The 27,534-nt window shown below is 36.9% G+C and overlaps 2 protein-coding genes across 4 annotated transcripts; both read left to right on the plus strand.

The window, feature by feature from the left end:
* Positions 1-4,255: 4,255 nt before the first annotated feature.
* On the plus strand, positions 4,256-19,346 carry LOC128217620 (zinc finger protein 184-like). Of its 3 annotated transcripts, none has more exons than XM_052924885.1 (6): positions 4,256-4,311; positions 9,437-10,612; positions 10,945-12,262; positions 12,722-12,878; positions 13,297-13,396; positions 13,749-19,346. In XM_052924885.1, the coding sequence occupies exons 2-6, from the start codon at positions 9,505-9,507 to the stop codon at positions 14,381-14,383; spliced, it is 3,318 nt and encodes a 1,105-aa protein (XP_052780845.1). In that variant the 5' UTR covers positions 4,256-4,311; positions 9,437-9,504; the 3' UTR covers positions 14,384-19,346. The 3 variants fall into 3 exon arrangements, with proteins under 3 accessions (XP_052780845.1, XP_052780844.1, XP_052780846.1); XM_052924884.1 differs by having other exon boundaries at positions 4,277-5,849; XM_052924886.1 differs by having other exon boundaries at positions 4,277-5,849; positions 9,494-10,612.
* Positions 19,347-21,096: 1,750 nt separating this feature from the next.
* LOC128216664 (potassium voltage-gated channel subfamily A member 1-like) lies at positions 21,097-24,901 on the plus strand. Its single transcript, XM_052923284.1, has one exon. It carries the CDS (start codon positions 21,676-21,678, stop codon positions 23,158-23,160), a length of 1,485 nt encoding a protein of 494 aa, XP_052779244.1. The 5' UTR covers positions 21,097-21,675; the 3' UTR covers positions 23,161-24,901.
* Positions 24,902-27,534: the final 2,633 nt, after the last annotated feature.

Below are 27,534 nucleotides of genomic sequence, written 5' to 3' on the forward strand. Positions count from 1 at the left end.
GTCATCAATCAAAACGTTAACAAGAAGAGATTTTCCACCAGGAAATGGTCCACAGAAATCCATACTCACTGAATCCCATGCCTGTTTTAATATTTCAGTCATTTGAAGTGGTTCCCTGGAGTTTTTATCAGTTGCTGCGAGACAGGGAATACAACTTGTGTAACACAAGTCCTCAACCATTTTGTCCATTTTTGGAAAGTACAGCTTTTCGCGCAATCCGTTTTAAAAGCATCCTATTTAGAATTGCAACTAGAAATAAAAGATATATTGAGCACCAATTTTTATGATAAACGTGATGATTTTAATTTTAAAATTATTAATTACCCTTCTTTAGATGGTGATGTTCCTATTTTACCATCGTATGTTTTTTTATTGCACAGTTAATACGATTGGCTAGAATATGTACAGATGTAAAAAGTTTCAGCTCTCGCAGTAAACTTATGACGCAAAAACTTCTAAAACAGGGTTTCCGATATTTTAAATTAAGGAAAACTTTTTCATAATTTGTTAATGGTCATTATAATCTCATATCAAAGTACAATAGTAGTCTTAAATCGCTCATTGCTGATAGTATTGCTCATCCCGATTTTTATGGTGATGTTTTAAAGAAAATTCGTAAAATTAAAATGTTTCAGCAGGTAGTTGGGCAGATAGACTTAGTGAATTACTTGGATTTTATTTAAACCGTGGATATACAGGCAATATTTTGAAGAAAACTTGCCTTCTTGTTTTTGAAGATGAATACCTGAAACAAAATATTGGGTTGAATATAGCATCCTTTCATAACTAAACTTTCAGTGCTTTAATTTTTATGAAGAATTTGCTAATTCATGTTATCTTTAAAACCGTTTTTGGCGGACACGTGTTGACTGACTCCGAGTGTTTTGGCTGTGACTTAAATTTCTTCAAATATTTTACATTTTCAAATTATTTGGAAGGAGAGAATAGCATACTAGTCGCTTTTATTTTTAATAATGTTTTTCTTTATTTGTTCCCAATTTTAGTACAATGATGCTTTTTATTATGAAACTCTATGATCACACAGTTTTAAACCTGTGTGTGATGTTTTTGGTTTCTAACGATGATTGCATCGTATCTTTGAAAAGTATTTGCATTAGGTGCTCTGAATTGTTTCCCTCCGTCTGCAGATAGAGTTGGGATCTCTAATCATTGAAGTTCTTGGGGTTTACCTTTTCGTTTTTTATTATTATTTGTTTTATTGATAAGTTTCCTCAAGTTAATGAATACTTTGATAAGATTTATCTTTTGCTTTTTATCTTTATTAAGAATTGTTGGATAAGAGTGAGGTTTGTGCTCATAAACTGGTTTAAACCCCCAGTAAATTTACATTTTACTGACCGTTCCAAGGCGGTACCTAACAATTCTTGATAAACATACCAATTATTTATATCTATATATATAGTATTTATGCACTGTGCTGTTTGTAGAGTTGTGTGCTGTTCTATGCTTCTTGTTTGTGAATTTGTGTTCTATGTCTATGGCGTTGCCCAGTGCCATTAAACCGGGTTTATGTTTAAACTTTTTGCTACTGAGCATGTTTCTGTAGCTTTTTGCATATATATTGCCCTAACTATTCCTGGGTGTCCTTAGTTTGCTATTGAAATAGCCTTCTGTTGCAACTGTTAGGTAACACCAATATATTTCCATGCAAAAGAACTTCGCCGTTTTCGAACGTCACAACTGTCAGTTCATTTTTCACACGTGCACGTCTATCTAGTACCGTACTGGTTTTGTAATTTGATTTCCACGTTTGGCATCACCTGTTGTAGGTCGTTGTCACGGCTTGTCTCATTGATTATGTCCTGCAACGTCATCGCTTTTGGAACATGATGGTACGTAATAAATGACATGTATTCTTCTGCAATTTATCCTGCGCAGCTTTCTTTTGTCTTTATGACATCAGGGTGCCTACTTAGGTAGTCTTACATGTGTGATTCACCTGGCTTGTATATGACATCAAAATCATAGGCTTGTATTTTCACTCGCCACCGTTCGAATCTGGCTGGCGGCTTGGACTTCGGGTTTTTGTATATGTGTTCAAGCGCTTTTGCGTCTTTTACGATGGTGAATTTGTGTCAAAGGGGTATATATGCCATCGTTCAATAGCCCATACGTTAGTTTTCTTTTTCGGTCTGAGAGTACCTTTTCTCGATATCTGTCAATGATTTGCTTGCATAGCTAACTACTTTCCCTCCTTGCAGCATGATAGCTGCTATGCCTTGGCTTGTATTTGCAACAATTTGTGTTTTCAGTTTTGGATTGAAATATGTCATTACAGTTTCACTACTTAGATCGTATTTTAGATTGTCACTAACTTTTTGTTGTCTTTCTTTCCAAACGAATTTGACATCTTTCTTCACGAGCATTCGCAAGGTTCTGTCGTTGTTGAGTAGTTTGGTATGAATCTGGAGACAAAGTTTTTCATTGTGAGGAACCTTCTTACTTCTGATGCGTTTTGTGGAGCAGGTGTGTTCTTTATTATTTCAAACCTTTTCTTGTCAGCAAAAAATCCATTTTCACTGAAAATATAGCCGAAGAATTCAAGCGTTTTCTGGTTGAATTCACATTTCTGTTCGTTTATTTGTTCAGTATGAGGTCTTTTTCCTGTAGACGTCGTAGGGCGGCTGCCAGTATACTGTCGTGTTGCTCCTGCGAATTGCCATGCACGATTATGTCATCGCTGATGTTTTGTACACCTTTAAGCCCTCAAGTGAGGTTCGTTTTGCATTTTGAAAAACTTCTGATGCACATGTTAATACAAAGTTTAGTCTTTTGTAACGTCTCATGCCAACATGTGTATTGAATGTGGTTATGATGCGTGATTTCTTCGAGATTTCAAGTTGATGATATCCATGAATTAAATCTGATTTTGAAAATATTTTTGAACCATTTAAGTCCACAATTAGATCGTCAATTGTTCGTATAATGTGTCGAGTCCTTTTAATGGTTTCGTTAGGAAGCGCATGTCTACACAGATACGAATTTCATTGTTTTTGCTCTTCGGTTTCGGTGCTACGACAATCGGTGATACCTTCGTATCCGTTTTGTTTAATTTTGGCTTCGGTTTCATGGAGTTGTATGCTTTTTCATCAATGACATTTATCAATGACCCTGTGTCTACGAGCATTTTTAAGGCATGACCTTCGACTTTGACTTTGATTGTAGGTCGCTTGCAGGATATTACTGTCTTGTTTGAATTTATTGCAAATCCAAACGCTAATTCGTTACTGCTCATATCATTATCCGAAATTTCACCGTCAGAACATGTATCGGTACCTACTGTATGCACTGGCTTTGACTGCTTGCGTTTTGAACGACAAACAAGCTCAAAATGATTTCGTTTCTTGTAAACATTACATATTTTACCGGCAGCGGGACATTGGCCATTCACGTGTGGATATTTCTTACCACAGTTTCTGCAGCGTTGTGTTTTCTGTTGCGACAGACGGTAAGTGTTGGTAGACTGTCGTTGTTAACGATGGTTTGGTTTTTGCTTTTGCCTGATTGGATAGGTGTTGTTACTGTTGTTGTGGTTGGTTGATTGTTCTATCTCGTTTGCGTTTTTGTCGGATAGTTCTAGAGATCGCGCTTCTTTGATTAATTCGTCTAAAGACATTTCTGATCTGAGCGCTTTGCGCCTTAGTCTTGACGTACAGCCTTGTATGATTTGTGAACTTATTTCCTTGTTTGTGTTTGCAAAGTCGCAGTGTTCTCCAAGCTTTCTGAGACTTGTGTGGAAACTGTCAAAGTTTTTTGAGATTCTTGCTTTGCCTGTCGAAACTTGTACACTTCGAATTCAATACTTTTCTTGGGTGCAAAATACTGAGTTAGTGCTTGCTTTGCAGCGTCAAAACGTTTCATCGACGTCTGGAAGTGTTGTTAAAATGTCATAATCATCTTTACCAGCGTAGTGCAAAAGTAACGCTCTTGTCCACTGCTGTTTCAGTGACATTGAATGATGGGAATACTGGTAGTCCTTGAGCCATTTTTTTGGTAAATAATCAGTCCTACTAATTGATTACACAGCACAGGTTTTTTACACAGTTAGTCCGCTTTTCATGTGTTTAACATTTTTATCCTTGCTGCCATTTATATGTATCATCTGATAATAACCCGGTATCACATAGTCCGGTATGGTGTGATTTCGGGTACAGGGCGATACCGGGTACCGGGATTTAGCACCACCACTTTTTCTTTGGGTTAAATTGTGGTCAGAGTTATTTCCCTTATAACAAAATTTACCATTTATTATATTTTTTATTTTTGTATCACAAAAACACTATCAGAAAGGTATTCATACTGTTAATAATTATCCTCCACATAATCAAAGAAAAACAATCATTTCTAATTTATCTGATGTTCTAGCCGTGTTACGTTTGCAATTAAAACAATATTTAAGTTAAACTAGTAGTGTAGTCCACCTAAATGCCCGTCACTGGCGTCAGCGAGTCTTTTGAAGATTTATTTTAGTATGACAGACTCATGACAGCGGAACAAGAATACATAAGAAATGTCAAAATAATGAAAAAGAGTATCCCTGATCGCTCATTATTGTAGCTAGGTTCTCCTGTCACCGAGTCCAGTTGTGCTTGAACCATACATGTGATAATTTTTTGGGTCGATTCCGGGACACTTGTCGTAATGTCAACGTACACTAGGGGGTCCGGGGGCATGCCCCCCCCTGAATTTTTTTTAAATGGGGAACGTCTGTGGTGCATTCTAGAGCATACCTGGGGCTATTTTAGTTGTTTTTAACGTCAAGAAAATGTACCTATTTTGACTGCCAAGACGTATAAGTTTGTTTTTTCTGCATTTTCTTGAAAAAATAAAACCACCAGATATTCTCCCAGGCTTTAAATGAAGTGCTAACCAGGAGGATATGCAGTCTACTTTCGGTTTCATCAAAACAGGAAATAAACAACTACAGGCACAGGCACCTGTTTTTGAGAACATGCGACGTGTCTGTCACGTGAGGAGAAAGACCCGCGGTTTCTGCAGGGCGTGATATTTGTGGGTTTGAACAAGAACATCGACTGAAGGATTTCAATTTTATTGCGTTTTATAATCATACCAGCATGAATTAATAAAAATGAATACAATAGATTTTCTATGTGTAATAAGTATTTCAATATACACAACGATAGTTCGAAAAAACAGTTCAAAACACTAAAATTCCTTATAGACGCGTAAGTTGTTTAAAGTTATTTAAAGTATAACGATGTATCGACTTTGAAATTTGAATGCAATATGGGATGTTTTCCGTGTTTTAATTTTGTTTTTTTACTCATTTTGTCACTTTCTTTGAACTTACCATCATGCTCGTTTGTCGGTTAAATGTGTGAAAAATATCAATTCATCAATTAAAAGCTATCATTCATAAAACCAAACAAATCCATATGAAAACAATGAATTTGTATACAAGAACCCTCCCCGACTCGTTAAGCACAACAATAGGCCAATAGATCAATTATCGGGTGATTGACGATGACCTCAACGACACATGTACCAATTAACGAATTAGTGTCAACATGTCCTGTGTTTTACGACCAGTGTCCCGGACAGGCAAAATAGCTGACTTACATTGGTAAAATTAAGATAATCGATTCCAAGATTTTTTTTTCCGTTTTTTTTTATGACTTTCCGGGACAAACATGCACCCTCCGTGACTCCGTGACAGAGATACGATTTCCGGGATAATCCCGGACGTCCGGGACGTTATCACATGTATGGCTTGAACCCACGAAGCAAGAACGGTCTGAACACCTCAGTGGCACCTATCTGTCTGTATATATATGACACAGGACCAATTCTGGCATAAGGCGTCGGTGGTAAGTCCTGGTCATTCAGTCATGACTTGTGAGAGCTGCCTTGAAGCTCTCCACTGTATTTTGTTGCTCGCCACTCTCCTCTAAATAGTTCCAGTCCTGCACTGCCTTAATAAAAAATGAATGTTTGTATTGTTCTGTTATAGCCAGTTTGTTTAGATAACAATGTGAATTGCAAACTTTTTTACTATATCTGTTTTAACACTGTCACTACAGTTTATTGGTTTAATGCTTTTTTTGTTTTGAATAAGTGTTATGTAGCTGGATTTGTCGATTGCCGCACCATACCCCTGATGATTTTGAACATGAATACAAGCGTCTCCTGGTCTAAAGTGGGTCGTGATCGAGTCTCTGTAGCATGTCTGTGACACAGCCATCTTCTCTTGAAGTGTAATCTTTCATGATAAATCTTTCAGCATGACGCTGAATCTTTTCAATAGAAGTATTATCCTTGACATAGTAAGGGCCCCATATAACAGATCCATATTTGTGTGTAGAACGTATGAGTGAAATATATGCAAGTTTCCTACAGTCTTGCACACAGTTTCGTAAATTTCACTTCAGAAAGCCCAAAGTAGAGTTAGCTTTTTTACAAAAGTTATAGTCCATATAAACAGCCGCTTCAGAGTCTTTGATGATTTTTTATTTGGCGACTCTACGCGTCCATACCCCACTTGTTGTTTTCCTGGCCAAGAATGACAGGTCCCAGCGCTAAGTATATTGGGCGGAAAGATAACGGGAACCTGCTAGATGGTTTCAAAATGGCGATGCTTTATTGACAGAAGTTTATCTAAATTAAACTAATTATTTGTGTTTCATTAAAAACTTATGTGCAATAAGTAAAAGGTTTGGGCTAAAATAATTAAAGTGTAAGTTTTTTGCTTTTATTTAACAGTGAAGTGTTAAGTATTGTGGAGTAACAGTTGAAGATTTATTTTACATTGATATGGAATAGTCGACTTGTGGCATTTAGGGAACAAAATGAATATCCAAATGTTAAAAAAGTTCCCTAAACGTGCATTATAGTGGCTACAAATGTTACTGATGTGAGTTTCCCATGTTAGCTCTTCTGACAAAGTCAAAAGAAGTATGGATTTGTATTTACTTGTTGTAGTATGATGTTGTCCCAAACATAGAAAAAAAAATCTGTCTTACACTTAGGATGTAGAACTTCTTTGCATTAAATTTCATTGCATTCCCCATGATTTAGCCCAATTTTCAAGTTGTTTCAAATCATTTTGCAATACGAGGTTATCTTCGGTGGTGGGGATGGTTCTATAGAGAAGGCAATCGTCGGCAAATAAACGAACTGTAAATTTCATTGTATCTGGTAGATCATTTATATGGCATAAAAACATCAGAGGACTGAGTACTGTTCCTTGAGGCATGCCGGAGTCTACTTTTACACTGACTGACTTTTCACCCTCAACAATAACATTCATGATTCTGTTTTATTTAAGAATGACAAGTGCCAAACTAGTAGGTTTCCTCTGACACCATAATTTTCTAATTTCTGTAATAGTTTGTTGTGTGGGACAATATCGAAAGCTTTTGAGAAGTCAAGTATAGCTTTATCTACTTGGCACTTTTTATCAAATGATTGTAGTAGATCATCCATAGTTACTAATAGTTGAGTTTCTGTTGAAAAAACAGATCTAAATCGTTGAAAAAACAGATCTCAATCCATGATTTCTATTAGTCAGAATATGATGTTTCTCAAAATGCTTCAGTAAATGTCCACAGATGATATGTTCTAAAGTTTAACAGAGCACTGTAGTTAGGCTCAAAGGTCTATGATTCTCTGCAACTGTCTGTCGCCTTTTTTGTAGACAGGACTTATATTTGCATTTCTCCAATCTGCTGGTAGGGTTCTCTAACTGGCTGCTCTAATAAAATGACTTGTTCTTACTCTCACACACTACATTTTCTCACATTAACTTTTCCAGATGATGCTGGATATCATTAAAATACTAAATCTGAACAACATTTTAGAATGACTAGCTAGTCCAGGTATTCTTGCCTTTACTTAAGCCACAATAATACTCCTTAGGGGGACATTTAAACATTTGCCGTTATTATTAGGATTTTCATTATGTTTCCCTTTACCAAACAAGTAGACCGATTCATTACAATGTAAAATATATTCTTCAACTGTAACATCACAATTACATTGTATTGTCCATTAAACAAACGACAGTTACTCTAAATAGCCAAAAACATAAAGCACGGATTAAAATAAGTTCTGTAAACATTTCATCACCATTTTGGTTATATAGTGGCAGATAAGCAAGTATGTTATCTAGTCTTATATAATAGACGTTCAATATGTAGGATTCCTCAAATCCCGAAGGATTTGCCATATAAAAAAGTTCAAAATCTGTCAATGTAGAATTATTTGGACTAGTGCATTATCTTTCTGCAAGATTATCTTAGCTCTATGATTTGGCATGGAAAGAAGAAGTGTATTATGGATGCATAGAGTCACCCTAATAAAAGTTGTCAAAACAAGTAAGCGGCTGTTGGTATGGACTAGGCTTTGCTTCAGACACCAGTTGTAGTGTGTTAAGGTAAGAACCAGCTGCCCGATTAGCTCTCAATAATGGTCAGATCCCCTTGCTTGGAGCACCATGCAAGTGTTTCGGCAGTCGTGGTTTGAGCCCTGCGCAAGGTGCTCTTTTTCTCCAAGTTTTACTTTACAGGTGTCAGAAGTACAAGGCAAGAGTGTGTAGGTTGTTCTAAAAGGTTAATGGGGGAGAAGTGTAGTGTGTGTGAGTAAAAACCAGCTGCCTGGTGAGCTTAGTTGGTAGAGCGCTGTGCTGGTGTTCCAGTGCTTGTGTGTTCGAGCTCCACACAAAGACTGATTCACTTTGACAACTGGGATTACTTAACAGTATTGTAAGGTACTTATATGAGTAACATTTAATCTTTTTCTTGTAGGTATGACTTTTGACCTTCTCAACAGATTCCATGATAAAAGAGTGAGGGCTCTGTCATTATGATATCTGTTTAACTCTGAAGCCTGGGCACCAAATCATTTACTTATAGTTATAGGGTTGTCGCCAGGTTTTAAAAAGAGAAAGACTCTGCAGAAAAGGGACAGGTTGCTAAGTGTGAAAAGAGCATAATGTATTTGGCTGTGAAGAACTTAAATATGATAAATTTGACAATAAAATTAGAAATGTGTTTAATTAAAGTAGTTATAGGTTTTTACTGCAAGATTTATTAACTTAAGTATGTAAACAATGTATGTATTACATTATATCTAATGAATTCAATTCTAAGATGGCAGATGGGGGCACATACTGTACTCATGAGGGCAAAAGGGTGCTACATTTTGCATGCCTCATTTTTTTATCTGATTTATTACATTCTAATTTTACTATGGCTTAATGTCAGTATGATGCATAGCCAGGTTTCATATACAACAAAACAGGATTAAAAGGTTCGCCATTTTATTGCAGTTGCTGACTAGATATTCAGGGCTGTGGCTCCTTTGGCCTAAACTCGTATGCTCCTCTTCACACAGGAAAGATGACAATTCAAACACAATTAAATGTACATTATGAATAATTTATATTATATACTTCCAGAAACTGGTAGCACTTGCCAGCTTGGTATTCACATATTGCTAAAACATCACTTGATAGACTGTGACATCATGGATCCATTCAACACTCTGGGTCGCCATGGAGTTCCTGCCCCGCCACACTCAAGGGAAGATAACCAGCCCCTTTTTCCATCTGTCCCTGGAAGACATCCGACCTGGTCATCTGCGGAAGAAAACAAAATGCAATGTTATGGAAATCAGAAATATAATACTTTGAATACTTTGCCTTCTTTTGATCAGTCAAATATATTTCACCAGGACTCAATTTGCAAGGAGCATGATAACTGTAACATACAAGCTACTCAAAGCAGTGCCATTCAAGATATTTCCTCTGCTAAAACATGTGCTATTGCAGTACCAGATAGCGGAAAGAAGATTAACATGCCTCTAAATTCAGGCCAGTCCTTACCATCTGAAGCTCTGGTTGAAGACAATGAAACTCAAGCTGAAAATGTTGGGAAAGCTGGGAAGTCTGATACTGGTAAAATTAATGACAAATCTAAAGGTGATGTTAAAAAAAGTGAGGCTGATTCTGTGAACAGAGACAAAGGTGTTGGAAATGATGATATTGGTAGTGATTTGGATGATGATGAACTCTCAGATGCTAGTACCATAGTTGATGAAAAATATGATAATCCAGTTTCTGAGGACAAAGATGTAAAAAAGAAGTGCAAAAGATCTGGAAGAAAGGAAACCAAAGGAAAGAGAAAAGAAAATCCCACTGGGAAGAAATATTATGAGAAACAGGATGTCACTTGTGAGGAATGTGGGAAAATTCTTCATTCTCTGCGAGCTCTAGACAGACATAAAAACTTACACACTGGAGTTTACAAGTGTGAGAAATGTGACAAGGTGTGCAACTCTGAGTCTTCATTGAAGAGCCACTCCAGAGTCCATGATGGTTATGAAGGCGATCAGGTTTGCAATGTGTGTGGCAAGAACTTCTACGACAAGAGCTCTCTCAACAAGCACACCCTGTCAGTGCACATGGGCATCAAGAACTTCCACTGCCGGTTCTGCAGCCAGTCGTTCTACGCCCGAAAGACATATGAGGAACACGAGCGGGTACACACCGGTGAACGGCCATTCAAGTGTAATGAATGCCCTAAGTCATACAAACGAATCAGTGACCTCAACCACCATATACGCCTTCACAGGGGTAATAATAGTTTCTGATACTACTATTTATTGCAAGAGCATAAAAAACTGCACAGGTTTTGCTGAGATTTTTCAAGGCACTTGTGAGACTCATAAATGCTTGGAATTGCATTGCTCTTAAGCCTTCATTGTTTAAGCATTATTTGGGGTACTTAATTTAAATTTAAGTAGTAATTGGTAAGTTCTAGATGTTTTTATTCACATATAGTTTTCAAATATGTATCTTGTAAAACGGCTTAAGCATTTGTATAATATGTTTCCAAATATGTATCAAAAAATATGTACCAGTACATGTAGATGTAAATTTCACTCAGACTATCATAACCTGTACAGGTGAGGTAAAGCACACATGTGAGCAGTGTGGCGACGGTTTCCGGAGGATATCTGAGCTGAATCGACACAAGTTGAAACACAGCTCTGACAATCCAGACTTGAACCCACATGGCAAGGTACACAAGTGTGAGTATTGTGCCATCATTTTCAGCACCAAAAAGGCACTCACTGCCCACACAAACACACATATAGAGACAACTGCTGAAGCCTTGGTATGGGCTAAGCCTAAGACAGAAAAAGAGATGGTGGATGATATTGTCCAAGAGCTGGGTACCGGCTTCTTCCCCCCTGTGTCCGAATACAGCCAGGCCCAGGACCTCACTGTAAGGAACAACGAATCATTTCTAATGCAAGGACGCCACAATAACCTCCCCTTGTTTCCCAGGAACTTGTACGATATACCACCAGTGCAACATACATTAACTACTACAGCTATAACAGACATAGATGATTGTATGCCTGGTGGCAGGGAAAGTTCAAGTTCTAGCAACTCTAAAAGCATGCAGTTTGAAACTAGTTTTCATACAGATGTGGGTCAAAGCCATAAATCTGATTTTACAATGACCAAACATTTCACAGATTATCAACAAGTTAAAAAATCATCACCGACTGAAAGTGTTGATTCTAGCAAAGCTATTACTGAAGATATTGATTTAAGTATAGTAAAGACTGAGAAGATGGATGATATGGAGAAAGACACAGACCTTGCAGTTGTAAGCAATGAGGAGAGAGTTGACTGGTTTAGTGACCAAGACAATGTTGTTCCAGATGAGGATGATGTGAAACAAAAAATAGAAATGTTGGCCGATGAGGTCAATGAATATGGTGGTGACACAGATGTGGAAGATTATAACTGCACACTGTCGAAGAAGGATAGCACTTTAGAACCAGATGCTGACACAAATGATGAAGAGTGGACAATGAGGATTAAAAAGGTCAAGAAATCAAACAAAGGTCTCTCTAAGTATATGGTGAAAGAAAAAGCAAAAACTGGTGTGAAAAGAAAACGGGTGGTAATAAAGACAATTAAGACCAATGACAAGGGTGAAAAAGATGGAGAAACAAAGCATGTTGTAGATATTGTGCTAAAGAAGAAAATAAAGGATAAAAGCAACATAGAGACGAGTATATGTGAGGTATGTGGCAAGGTTTTCCTGTCAAAGATTGCCATGAAGAAGCACATGCACCTTCACAAAGGGACCTTTACATGCGGACTGTGTAGCAAGTCATTCACAACACAAGCATCACTGACCACCCATATGGATGTGCACGAGGGACGCAAGGAATACACAGCAACATGTAATGTCTGTGATCGCAAGTATGTCAATAATTAAGTACTAATTGGATGTTAGCATATATTACTATATATATATATATTTATCTGTACTAATAGTATTTTCTATCTGGGATTCTTTAATGGAATTATTAGTGAACATGTAGAGCATTGTACATAAATGTACTTAAGTTATCCATCTTGGGATCATAGAGGTTTGTGACTAGATATATAAATTAATTGAAATATATATATATAAGGCTTTTAAGTTGGAAGATAATTTACATTGTGTGATCTTTTATTTTATGCTATGATAATCAGTATTACCAGTATGATGTATTTTATAATTACCTGTGGAGTATCTTTCAACTTCACACTGGCCAAATACAGTATTCATTCCTGTTCTTTTATAATGAAAAAAACACTGTGATGTTTGATTTAAATTGAATTGTCAGCATCAATAATGTTGTGATTGATTTCTGATCATTCTTGTACCAACCCAAGGTTCTACGACTACAGTTCCCTACACAAACACGTAAAGTCTGTGCACATGGGCTACCGCCCATTCCCGTGCCCGCACTGTGAACGCAGGTTTCCTGAGCGTAAAGGCCTTGCAGAACACATTCGCGTACACACGGGTGAGAGACCATTCAAGTGCACGGTAAGGTTACATACAGATTATTTATTATATCATCGTTGTTTAGTATGTTTACATGTGCATTGTTTTGACAAATGATTTACAGAAGTTTGTAGAAAATTATAGGTGAGATATAATTTACAACTCACTGTGGCTCTGCCACTTGTCAAAATATGACTGGAAATAATATCATACTTTAATACTGGTAAACAAACAATTATTCCCTTTTTAGCCATACCTTTTCATGTTGATTTAAAATTATTTATAGACAAAATTTACTTATGATTATCAAGTATGATTACTTAGCAGTCATGAAACGGCTTGTTAAAGAAATTTCGATGAGCACTCCCCAAATGCAACACTGAAGAGTGCAGATATAGGTTTGAAATAATTGGCTTGTGATAGGTCCTCAGACTTCATCATGATCGTATTTTCCTGTCAGGACTGTGACAGGGCATTCAAGCGGAAGAGTGAGCTGAACTTTCACGTGAGGAAGGCCCATACCAACGAGCAGAAATACTTCTGTTCCTTCTGTGGCAAAGGTACAAAAAGTCACTTAGCTAAATAAATGATTTATATGCATTACTCCTAAATATGTTTCATTGAAGAAGCTGGTTGAATGGTACATTAAAAATAAGTCAAAATCGTTAAAAAATCACATCAGGAAGCTAAACCTCATCCTATCTCACATAGAAACAGAATGATTGTGAAAGTCAAAACACAATATTGTTTAAAACATCTGCTACTATGATCTGTAATCATTCCCTTGCTTTTAAGCTATTTATAACATCCATATCTAACACTTTGGTGTGTTTGAAGCATAATGTTTAAATCATTCCTACATCTCAAAAAAACTAGCTATATGCTTTTATACCTATTTGTGTATGTTTTCAGGGTTTCTGCGGCTGGCGCTGTTGCGCATGCACGTAGAGGACCGTCACGGGAGTCATGATCACCGGTGTAAAATGTGCCGGAAGAACTTCCAGAACGAGGTTCAGCTCCAGGACCACCGTCTCCGCAAACACCCACACACCCCAGCCCAGCGTAAAATCTGTGACAAGTGTGGCCACTCCTTCTACAACACAAACAAGCTCAATCGTCACCTGAAGAGCAAGACAAACTGTGCGGAGAACTCCTACTACTCATGCGGGGTGTACTCCTGCAGGATCTGCATGGCCAAGTTTGACAACGAGGATGATCGTAGCAGTCACCTGAAGGAGCAGCACCCGGAGGAGATAAAGAAGAAGAGCTACCCATGTAATGTTTGTGGAAAGACTCTGGGTCGCAGCCAGGCGTTGAAACTACACATGAAGATCCACTACCAGATCCGGGACTACCAGTGCTCCATGTGCTCTTCGACGTTCGTACAGAAGCACCATCTCCTGCAGCATATGCGCACGCACACCGGGGAGAAACCGTACCAGTGCCACATCTGCCTGCGCTCCTTCGCACAGAGTGCAACACTCTACAGCCATATGAAGCATCATGATGAGAAACTCCCAAAACTGCCTTCAGATAATGTAACATGATCTTAAGAAACGCCAAAAACTGCCATTCAGATAATGTTACATGATCTTGAGAAACTCACAAAACTGCCTTCAGATAATGTTACAGGATCTTGAGAAACTCCCAAAAATGCCCTTTAGATAATGTTACAGGATCTTGAGAAACTCACAAAACTGCCTTCAGATAATGTTACATGATCTTGAGAAACTCCCAAAACTGCCCTTCAGATAATGTTACATGATCTTGAGAACTCCCCTTCAGATAATTGTACATGATCTTGAGAAACTCCTAAAACTGCCCTTCAGATAATGTTACATGATCTTGAGAAACTCGCAAAACTGCCCTTCAGATAATGTTACATGATCTTGAGAAACTCCCAAAACTGCCCTTCAGATAATGTTATATGATCATGAGAAACTCCCAAAACTGCCCTTCAGATAATGTTACATGACCTTGAGAAACTCCTAAAACTGCCCTTCAGATAATGTTTCATGATCTTGAGAAACTCCCTAAACTGCCTTCAGATAATGTTATTTGAACTTAAAACCATTTTTTAAATAATCATATTTTTGCAAGCAGTTCCGTTATATCACCTCATGAACATACCAGCAGTTCTTAATAATTAGGTTATTTTTTTAAATTTGTTTGCCAATTATATTAAACAATTCGAGCTTATTAATTTTTAGCTTGACTATTCGAAGAAAAGGTGGGCTATACTACTCGCCCCAGCGTCGGCGTCCTGTTTAAGTTTTAGGGCAAGTTGGGATTTTCACTTATAAGTCCAATACCTTTCATTCAATTGACTTAATACTTCACACAGTTGTTTAGGGCCATCACATGGTGAGGTTAAATAACTCCATATTATTCTTTACACAGATTATGGCCCCTGATTGACAATGGAACTTAGGTTAAAGTTTTAGGGCAGGTTTGGACATTTATTATCCCCCGCCTATGAAATAGGGAGGGGGATATTGAAATGGCGTTGTCCTTCCGTCCGTCCGTCTTTCCTTCCGTCCGTCCGTCTTTCCTTCCGTCCGTCCGTCCGTCCGTCACCTGCGTTTTCTCAGTAACTAGCAGGTAGAATTTCATGAAACTTAAAACAAATATGAACCACTATACTGGAATGATGCCCGTCCAAAAAAAAATTCGATTGGTCAATTGTCCTTGGAGTTATTGCCCTTGATTTTTTGAAAAATGCACATTCACAGCCATTTCTCAGTCACTAGCTGGCAGAATTTCATGAAACTTAAAATAAATATGAATTACTATACTGGGATGATGCCTGTTCATTTTTTTTTTGGATTGGTCAATTGTACTTGAGTTATTGCCCTTGATATTTTGAAAAACTCTCATTTACAACCATTTCTCAGTAACTAGTTGGTAGAAATTCTTGAAACTTGAAATAAATATGAACCAACATACTGCGATGATGCCTGTTTATTTATATTTTGGATTGTGTAATTTCTATATGAGTTATTTGCCCTTGATTTATTAAAAGATCCATGTTTGCAGCCTTTTCTATGCAACTAGCTGGTAGAATTTCATGACACTTGGAATAAATAAGAACCAACATACTGTGATGATGCCTGTCTATTTTTCTTTTGGATTGGTCAATTTTCCTTAGAGTTATTGCCCTTGATTTATTAAAAAAATCATTGTTTGCAGCCATTTCTCAGTAACTAGCTGCTAGAATTTAATGAAACTTGAATGTTATATGAACCAACATCCTGCAATGAAAAACAAGCCATCAAGCACAAACAAGCCATCGTTGGCGGGGGATATCTTTTCACTGAAAATGCTTGTTAATAACTTCTATTCCCCTTGTTCAATTGACTTAATACTTTACACAGTTGTTCAGGACCATCACACAATGAGGGTACATAACTCCATATTATCCTTAATACAAGTTATGGCCCCTGATTGACTCAGGTTAAAGTTTTAGGGCAGGTTAAAGTTTTAGGGCAAGTTGGGATTTTCACTTAAAACTCCAATACCATTCATTCAATTGGCTTCATACCTCACAATTGTTCAGAGCCACCACATAATGAGGTTAGATAACTCTATATTATCTTTTATACAAATTATGGCCCCTGATTGACTATGGAACTTAGGTTAAAGTTTTAGGGCAGGTTGGGATATTAATTAATAACTTCTATACTCTTCATTCAATTGACTTAATACTTCACACAATTGTTCAGGACCATCACCCAATAAAGTTACAAAACTCCATATCCTTAATACAAGTTATGGCCCCTGATTGACTTAGGTTAAAGTTTTAGGCAAGTAAAAGTTAAGGGCAAGTTGGCATTTTGATAAAAAGAACTTCTATACCATTCATTCAATGCTCTTAATGAAATTCAAAATTATTAACGACCATATTAGAACAAGAAACATAACTCCATTTTAACCCTAAATACAAATTATGGCCCTTGATTTTTTTGATTTTTTTTTTAAATTTCTTTTGAAAAGCATATTTGTATATTCTTGACCACACTTTCATAATGGGAAATTAAGTTATTTGAATGACTTGCATCATTGTTCGGGAAGGCTGGTGGGAAGGCAGCATCAAAATCACCTAATGTATCGAATAATTTTAGTTAGGTTTGACATAAAGAACCAAACTTGGTAATATTACATTGTTATTTTATTCACTTCTAAGTCAAAGCGTTGTAGTTGAGTGCGCTGTCTTATGACGGCTCTTGTTCTTAAAAACACTTGAAGTTAATAATTTATACATGAAGCCTGCCTACATATCACTTAAAATATTGTTGTACAACTCTTTAGTCTTTAAACTGGTGTAATAATTCATTAACTATATTCGGTATTTAAAATACTGTATTTAAATTCAAATCAATGTTTTAATCAATTTTTATGTTTTATCAATTTTGAAAATGATGGTTTGCCTGTATCTAGTCATGAAAAAGAGTTTGTATTATTGTTGTCACCTGTGATATATTGTCAGTTTTCTTTTTTGTCAGAAATCATTCATGTGTCTTAGAAGGGAGTTGGCTGTTGTTTTTAATGAGAAATTCTTTTCTTATATGGCATAGATTTTATTTTCCTAAATACCAAGATTTTTTTAATGTTTTACTCCATATTTTGAAAAAAATACAGATGGAAATTATGAACCAGTATTTATTACAAGTTTAAAACTAGAACATAAAACTTATGAAATAAGTAGTGAAGCATATAATGTTTTCAAATAGGATCAAGTCAATGCATAACAATAATATGTTACAAAATTAATGACGTGGCTTAGACTTCTGAGAGTTGTTTAAGAATGTTTAACTTCACATTTATTTGGAAGACGTGTTATGAGAATACAAATGAAATTACAAAATTACAAAAATTGGTAACAGAATGATTAAGATGTCATTATGAAAACTGTAAACAGTTAGGTTTTGTTCAGATGAATTGATGCCATACTGTAGAATTGACTGTAGCATATAAAATGGTACCATTATAAGAGAGCATAAATATATATTTTATAAGATAAGTGTTTTTACATGTATTATACATTCATGTTTGTTACTTATGTTTATTGCATTATTTATTCAGTGTCTCACATGTGTTTTTGTAAGCACTTTGAGACATAATTTTGTAGGAATTTTTTCACAAAATGAAATGAATTATTTAAAAAAAAATGAAAATAATGATTTATACCAGAGCTTCATCTTTATTTTAAGCATGAAAGCACAGACATCACAAATTTACCCAACTTTTATGTACAACAAAGCCAATATATGGCAAATTTACCCAACTTTTATGTACAACAAAGCCAAAATATGGCAAATTTACCCAACTTTTATGTACAACAAAGCCAAAATATGGCAAATTTACTTAACTTTTATGTACAACAAAGCCAAAATATGGCAAATTTACTTAACTTTTATGTACAACAAAGCCAAAATATGGCAAATTTACCCAACTTTTATGTACAACAAAGCCAAAATATGGCAAATTTACCCAACTTTTATGTACAACAAAGCCAAAATATGGCAAATTTACTTAACTTTTATGTACAACAAAGCCAATATATGGCAAATTTACCCAACTTTTATGTACAACAAAGCCAATATATGGCAAATTTACCCAACTTTTATGTACAACAAAGCCAAAATATGGCAAATTTACCCAACTTTTATGTACAACAAAGCCAAAATATGGCAAATTTACCCAACTTTTATGTACAACAAAGCCAAAATATGGCAAATTTACTTAACTTTTATGTACAACAAAGCCAATATATGGCAAATTTACCTAACTGTTATGGGTCTGAGCAAGACTTCGACCAATCCGCAGTTCTCTAGTGATCGACAGGTCAAGTTAAAGCAATTTTAGTGTATTTCAAAATACAGTTATTCAGTTATTCACTTTTTCTTCAAATGAATTAAGCTCGATAAAGAAGTGTTGTTGTTGTTGTTTTCTTGTTTTAATATGTTTGTACCTTTAAATTGTACCTCTTTTGAAAAGTCTTGATTAAATTTTATTTGTTTTACAATACTATTTTTTAAATGGTTGTTTTTCGATGAATAATGATGAGGAATTGCTATATTCTCGATATCAGGTCTGTTCGAACTGGTGTGGTCGTGAACTGGTGTGGTCGTGAACTGGTGTGATCGTCGTTCATGTCATGTAAAAAACTTTTTACACACAACTATGAAATGTATTTACACAAGGCTGTTTGTAAACAAGTGTTTCCAATGATAATCTGCTTAGATGACTGTTGATCGGTATTTGAAAGAACTAGAATGTCTGTCTAATTCTGCTTTACACAGGATTTAAATAGTGTACTCAGTAGAGTGAGAAATTGAGTGATTTCGAGAAACTGGGGCCTGGTTGTTGGCATCTGTGTTCCCCTCGTTTGTATTATTTATTTATCTTGTAAGAGATAAAATGTTAAGACATTTATTCAGAAATTGTAATATGTCAAATAACTTTGTATTTTGTTGTTAGAAAGGATTTAATAAATAAATCGAATATGGATGATAACTTGCTATTTTGTCTAGAAAATGAACATTAATGATTTTTACCTCCGATGAATTCATGAATTCGTATTAATAATTTAACTTGAAACATGCATGATATGTAAGTGAATCTTGATTTTTCATTGTCTTAGCCAAAAAGCGCAAGTTTTTTTGTTTCATATAACAGATAATGAGAATCTACCAAGCTCAGCCACAAAAATTGCATTTCAAATCTAGGGATGAACTCCAAAGAGAAATTGACAACACCTTAAGTGCATCTATCAACTTCATTTGTGTTATTAACCCCCTGTTCTTCTGAGCCGTGGGTTTAAGCAAGTTTTGGTAGAAAAAAAGCACTTTTCGTTTGGGAAGCCATTACAAGTGAAGCTAATGGGATAATTTCGTTTTAACATTAACCTAGACACGCCTTAGTATCCATACTAAATTATTGTATACTTTTGTATGTATTGCTCAACGTCAAGGTACTAAGTCACAGGCCGGGTCGAACTCGTATGGATGAAGGGAAAACGTAACACAAGCTTTGAATGAAAATAGGGCATTTATTAATGCCATAAAAGTGTTTTTACGAAGTATCCATACTAAATTATTGTATACTTTTAAAGCTTGTTCGTATGTGTTGAAGTGTGATTGCTCTTTACATACTCCCATTGTAATTCAATGTGTTCCCTGTCTGTAAAGCCTGGTGAATATTGGCGGTGTATGATTTTATAAAATTGTCATTCGTTTTGTTTCTCATTTAATTAAGCGTGACTATAAAATGTTGTATTTTTTAAACAAAATTGACCTGGCGATTGTTTCATTAATACTTCAGAAGGTAATAATGGAGTTTATGACCGAATTAAAAGAAAATTGAGAATAATAATTGAAAATAATTTTAGCATTATGGGAAGGTATCCCTAAACTACTAATACTAAACATAATAAATTATATTGTTATAAATAATCCTTGCAAATTTATGGTTGAAAGCGAAACGATTCTGTCCGCTTCTTTTTGCAATATAAACTGTTCGTTTTCACTTTCCAAAGTGCTCCTATAAATAAAAAAAAAACTACATGACTTAATATACTTTCATTGTATGTAAAATAAATCATGAGTTCTTTTGTACGTATGGCATTTCAAATCTTACAAATTGTAACAAATCTCCTGACTATTGGCTATTATTTATGTGTGATCAAATTACTTATTCTTCAAATAACTAGGTGTGCGTTGACGGCGCATTCACTGAAGGTGAGTGTACAAATTGGCCTTCTCTTTCAGTACTCTCAATGGTTTGTTATTTTCTAATTTTAATATAAGACATTGAATTCATAAAAGCGCAATAATAGAAGAGCATTTTCGGTCACCTTCCAGTGACCTTCGATTTGCTGAAATAATGTTAGGTGATTAGTACGAGTTTAGACTGTTTAGTATGCTTAAGCTTGTAAAACAAAACTTTTTCGTTGTTTAATCCAAAATCTTTACTAATACGATATCAGAGTTCCTCTTGAAGACGTAACTTCCATACTATTTTCGTTTGCTTTAAGAAAATTATTGTCCAAACTTAAGGTTAATAATAACGTATTAATCTTAAAGGTGGCACTCTTCTTACATTGTGGCATTAAAATAACATAGCAGTCTGTACAGTAGTGCATTTAATAAAATGAACAATATGTGTATTACCATTAGAAATTTATATATCTTAAAGATTCAATTATCCTTCCTTATACAAGTCGCAGCGTTAATGGTAAAAGTGTTTGAAATATGAAACTACCATCTGTATAATCGGGGTAGGTGAGATATACCTTGACTGAGGTATGTTTACCTTGGTCGACTTAAATGCGTATAAGATTGAATTCTTAATTTCGAATATTGTTATAATCTTTAAAACGCCGTCGGATTTTATTATGAAAGAAATTTTGGGTTTGTGCTAAGTAAAGTGACATAATGAGCTTATGGTTCATACAAACAGCGACCTAGACGCGATACTATTCTCTATTGTACTCGTTCAGAATACCTATTTTGAGTACCGGAGATTTAAATATTGTGTTATAATTCTTTAAAAGGAAATAAAGGAAATAAAAAAGTGCACAAACAGCTTTTTGTACTGTTTATATGGTGGATGATGTACATGTTTGTGTAATGGTAGTCGAATTGTTTGAAGGAAGGTAAACTGCGTGTTGTATTCTGTTTTGCTTTAGTCAAGTTAACATGGTGAAACTTAAGGAGTTTACAATTAAAAAGGCCATGTGTCATTCCTGAAGGGATATATGTTGGAATATACTTCAAATAATAGGACTTTAAGGCATACCTCTTCATAAATCTAAAAGAACTGAACAAAACAGACCATCATGCATTTTATGGCACGGAACTCGACGGACATGGCCTACCAGGCTCAGGGCTACGCGCTTCGGCCGGACCCGCTAAACGTATTCAAAGGTCAGCCCACAATCCGCCAGTCCCCTGTGCTCTCCCACCGGCGCGTTGGGTCCTCCGGAAGTGCCAACTTGGTGAGACTACATGAATTTGGAGCACCCAAGGACAGCGACCCGCTCCTCGCTTTGCAGAACGTTGAGCGCCCACCCACTCCCCACGGGCCTGACACACACCCAGATGAGAACGAGAACCCACTGCTCTCGAATCACATGATCCATGACTGTGCCACAGAGAAGTGCTCACGAGTCGTCTTGAATGTGTCCGGTCTAAAATTCGAAACCCAACTCAAAACTCTAAACAGACTTCCAAGTACATTGCTTGGAAATACTCAGGAAAGACAAAAGTTTTGGGACCCGAAAAGAAAGGAATATTTTTTTGATCGACATAGACTGTCATTTCAGGCCATTCTGTACTACTATCAGAGTGGCGGGCGACTCAAGAGGCCGGTGGAGGTTCCAATGGACATTTTCCTGGATGAGCTCGACTTTTTCAAGATGGGAGATTCTGTTATAAGCGCCTTCAAGGAGGCTGAGGGTTACCTGATGGACGACGAAGATGAAGAGATGGTATTGCCTGACCACAGGGTCACATGTTATATATGGAAAACATTTGAATACCCGGGTAGCAGTGTCCTTTCTAATATTGTAGCAGTGATATCCGTGATCTTTATTTTGACGTCGATTGTGACGTTTTGTGTAGAAACGTTACCGCAGTTCAAAGGCAGAGACTGTCTTAACGATACGGTGATTGGTGAAGACGGCAAGAAAACGGTTGTGGTAAGGTTCAACTACAGTGATCCGCTGTTTATAGTGGAATCGTGCTGTATAGTGTGGTTTGTTTTTGAACTTGCAATCCGGCTCATTTGTTGTCCGAGGAAAGTGAAATTCCTGACTGATATCACAAACTGGATCGACTTTGCGTCCATCGCACCCTATTTCATATTCATAATATTGTTCTTCGTGGCTAACACGTGCCAGAACAACAGCAGGTTTCTGTCCGTGCTGCGCGTGCTTCGCGTGGTGCGCATTTTCAAGCTCAGCCGGTTCTCGGACGGACTGCAGATTCTTGCCAAGACGATGCGGGTGAGCATGCAAGAGTTGTCTATGTTCCTGTTGTTCTTAGGCATCGCCGTCATTATCTATGCGGGGGCCATCTTCTATGCCGAGGCGCAGGTTGAGAATTCGTTCTTCACGAGCATACCGGATGCGTTCTGGTGGGCGGTCATCTCCATGACGACTGTGGGTTACGGCGATGTATATCCACAGGGCGTGTTTGGGAAGTTGATCGGCACCATGTGCGTGCTATCCGGCCTGCTTGCCATCGCCCTCCCCGTCCCCGTCATCGTAACCAATTTCAACAACATATACCGACAAACCACCGGAAGGGGCGGCAGCATATGAGTGGTGGGAACGTTCTACAAGCAGGTTGTCGCCTGTCGAGGTTTCTTCAAAGCTTTTAAAGCTTAACTAGCTTTAAAGGTTAATTTCATGAATCCAAATTCCTAAATGATTTTTTATGTTCTTAATAAACAAGTTGTTTATCGTGATTATTATCAAGAAAATCGTTTTATTTGTCTGGATCAAAATATTAAGTACTGGGTATCAAAACATAAACTATCCCTTATTATATTCACAATCCTCGATCTTTAGAGACCGAATATAATTGGAGATTAAGATTACACTGATTATCCTCTTTTGTGAAATGTATTTGAATCGTTATAATTTGATTCGGCATCTTGTTTTTCCCTGATTGTTAAATTCTGACGTGCATATAAATGTCAAATTTCACAAGGACACCAAACCAACCTCAATGAATGCATTTGGTTGACTCTCCCAAACAAATGATACTTATACCTATATATTTCTCAAATTTTGCATCGGATCATCTGCAATAATTTTGATTTAAAAATATACAGCTGCTAAAGTAATTTAGTGTATTTAATGTTCGGTCTTAGGCCTCCGCTTATTGGATCGATGGACAGATTCACTTTTAAATATTTAGAAGGCCTGGCCACCAAAACTCCATTACACAGAAGATATATATCTTTTATTTTACTCCAAATATGAATAGCACACGACCGCCAATGTCAGCCACAACACTGTCATTAAGTCATTAACCGGTTTATATCAGAGATCATTTAGATGGCAAGGCATCCGATAGGCATTTCGCGCTTAAGTTTCTTAAATCTAAAGTCAATCATACCTGAGTTATTGCCCTTGGCATTATTAAATGCAAAGCATATTTGTTTCCACTCCTGGTCACGTTTCTGTAATTCTATAGGAATTTCTTTTGAAATGTACAAATTAGCCTTGTATAGGTATCGTGGCCTGTAAATGGACCGGGGTATTGCCAGTCCATCCTTCATACAACATCAAGGCCTGTTTGTTGACATGGGTATCGCCAGTCCATCATTCCTACAAACGTCAAGGCCTGTATGTGGACATGGGTATCGCCAGTCCATCATTCCTACAAACGTCAAGGCCTGTATGCGGACATGGGTATCGCCAGTCCATAATTCCTACAAACGTCAAGGCCTGTATGCGGTCATGGGTGTATGTAGAGATGGGTATCGCCAGTCCATCCTTCCTATAAACGTCAAGGCCTGTATGTGGACATGGGTATCGCCAGTCCATCATTCCTACAAACGCCAAGGCCTGTATGCGGTCATGGGTGTATGCGGACATGGGTATCGCCAGTCCATCATTCCTACAAACGTCAAGGCCTGTATGTGGACATGGGTATCGCCAGTCCATAATTCCTACAAACGTCAAGGCCTGTATGCGGTCATGGGTGTATGTAGAGATGGGTATCGCTAGTCCATCATTCCTACAAACGTCAATGCGTGTATGCGGACATGGGTATCGCCAGTCCATCCTTCCTATACAAACGTCAACGCATATATATGGACATGTTAGTAGCCTTAGGTGATCCGTAGCAAACTATTGTGACAATAAAGGGTTAGGCTATATTACTATTCGTTTTAACGGTTAGTTTGCCATTTATTGACTTTTTCCTATGTATTATATAGTTATCACTTGTTAGTTGAAGTGCTTGTGTGTCACATTATTTGCGGTGCTGTTTAAATTACGTTTTATCATATTTTATTGTCTGTATTTATTGAAATAAATATCACATAACGAGCGTCACATTCTTATAAGCCTATTCATAGCACAACAGATAAATAATTTCCTTGTGACTAGAGGGCAATTAAGGTCTTATATTGCTAACTTGAGCCGAATATAAATTAAGCACATATGTTCTTAGTGAATTGAATCGTTCTCTAGTTTTAATACACTTGAATGAAAACCTAGTGATCGCAGGTTCGATTCCCCGCCTCACCATTGTGTTCCGGGAGGGAAGTTAGACGGAGGTCACTGCGTGACAGTGACATACATTAGCGCACATTAAATAACCATTTATACATTATGTATGTACACCATGCCCCGCAATCGTACAAGACTGACACTCTGCATGGGGCCGACCAGAACCGTCGCAAAATAAATGTACATCCCCGAACTAATCGACGGTTACAATTTTTTGTGACCATCAACAGGCGATATGTATTACGCAGAGAGAAACAAAGTAACATTCGAGCGATCGGCGTAGTGACTTTCTTTTGACCGATCAAACATGGCTCAATATTGAATTTGAGGCTAATTACCAAGTTCCAAAAACACTGGGTAGCACATGGAGTTATAACAAGATCACATAACCCATATTTGGGCCGAACACATATACTCATATTTAACCGATATTGGTTTAGAGATAACATTTCTTACTAAGATGCGTGATCGTTCGGGGTGTAGAGCTTCCCACCGCGGATAAGATCCTCCACACCAATTATACGGAGACTTAAATCCCCTTATTAATGTATTCATGCTGGCTATGGTTTTATGTTGTTTCTCTGTAGAAATGTTGTATGTTGTTATAAAATGATATTGTGTACACTTTGTACAGTATAAATTGTTAATTATCTCGAATATGGCAAGAAAATCATATGGGGAGTGCAATAATTGGGCAGGGGATTCTATCCCGAGGGATTGTATCCAACCCTCGTAATATGACGATGGATTATGCCCCTGGTTTAAGCTCATGTGTTTTTTAAAAGCATGTAGGAAAGTAGTTCCAGCCAGGTTGCTCTAATGTCATTGTATTACACAGGGCAGTCCAGGGGTGATAGCCGTGTTTCATGATATCTCAACAAAGGATATTTGATACTTACGGGTTAGTTTTTTTTCAAAATCTTAGCAGCAATTAAAGAGATTTTGAAGTGACATAAAGTCTAACTTTGAATTAAACCTAAGGTTGGCCTTAACACTTACGCTTCGTGTCTGGGGCGTTCTGAGTGTCGGATCTGTGTGGTAAATGTCGGTGCTTTTTTATTTCCCTCCAACAGTTGAAGAGTTGTGGATCAGACATGAACAGTGGTTATGTCAAAGTTAATGTATGTGTGTTGACTTGTATTCATAAACATGGAGCATGTGCGCTGCTCACATATGGGAGCGTTTGCAAATAATTATTGGCGGATTCGTGGTCTAGTGGCCACACACTTTTGTCAATCTGTAGGGGTAGCAAGTTCGATTCCCCGTCACACATCTAAACAACTTCTTATAGTCTTCCAGGAAGGACGTTAAAAGGGGGTCCCGTGTGAAAGTGCTAGACACTGGTGGGTGTTTAATAACCAGGGTAGCTCTAACCAGCGTTAAATTATGTCTGTGCACTGTGCCCAAAAACCGAAAATGACTAACAATCTTACCGGAGCACGGGCCGTATGGACCTTGCGCGGGTGCGAGAATAAATAAGCTCACGCACCCACTAACCGAATTTGAACATCCGTTCCAATTTATCTTAAGTGGGCAAGAAAATGGCCATCTGACTTTATGTCTTAAAATCTGGCTTTGACCTCGAAGCGACAATTAGCGGCTGAAATTGTATACTGAAATTCGTTCACGTTGCCTCGATGTAGGGAACGCTACTTAATATAAAGGGTCGATCCAAAATGATCATGGCAATGTTGCATTTTGAAGATTTTAACAAATCGACAAGAAAACCCACATTGGCAAAATCAGTTAGATGGACGAATTCCCCAAATCAGTTTGAGTACCTGCCATAATTATATATTGTTAAAATATTTAACAACAACTTAAATCACTGTTATAGATTTGAATGGTGAATTTTGTAAATATATGCAAAAATCGAAGGGATTTTTTTCTGAAAGTGAATAAACAGATAGCCCTGTATCTAATTACTTTGCTCAATAGTATACGAGCCGGAAAAGTATCGCCAAACAATGCTACAAGGCATAATTTTGCGAGTGTAGAAAAATCATACCCGGACCAAATCTCCACCGATATCTCGAAATTTGCATAATGGGTCAAAATATAATTCCAGCGTTTACAAGGCGAACAAGATCCCCTACGGAATTCTACAAGGTGGACTAAATCCTCTATCTCAACCGCCGTAAAATAATATGTCCGTGTCCCTTATTCGATATTTGGCAATACTGTTTAGTCTTATTACTGTCCTTCTGATTACAAAAACATCATAATTCGATTCTCTTAGACTACCATAAAGGAGAAAACAACAACAATTGGGAATATTGTAATTCAATCAAAGTGGTTTGATGATGATGACGTACAGTCACAGTGAAAAAATAGGTTATTTATAGAATTATTTCGATGTAAAGCTAGCTGCAAGTCAGTGTTAAAACAAAGAACCCAGATAATGGAACAACCCTACGATTTCACCGAACTGTAAGTTATATATGGAACGGG

Source organism: Mya arenaria, chromosome 14 (genome assembly GCF_026914265.1).
Source record: "Mya arenaria isolate MELC-2E11 chromosome 14, ASM2691426v1".
In the NCBI taxonomy this organism is placed as follows: Eukaryota; Metazoa; Mollusca; class Bivalvia; order Myida; family Myidae; genus Mya; species Mya arenaria.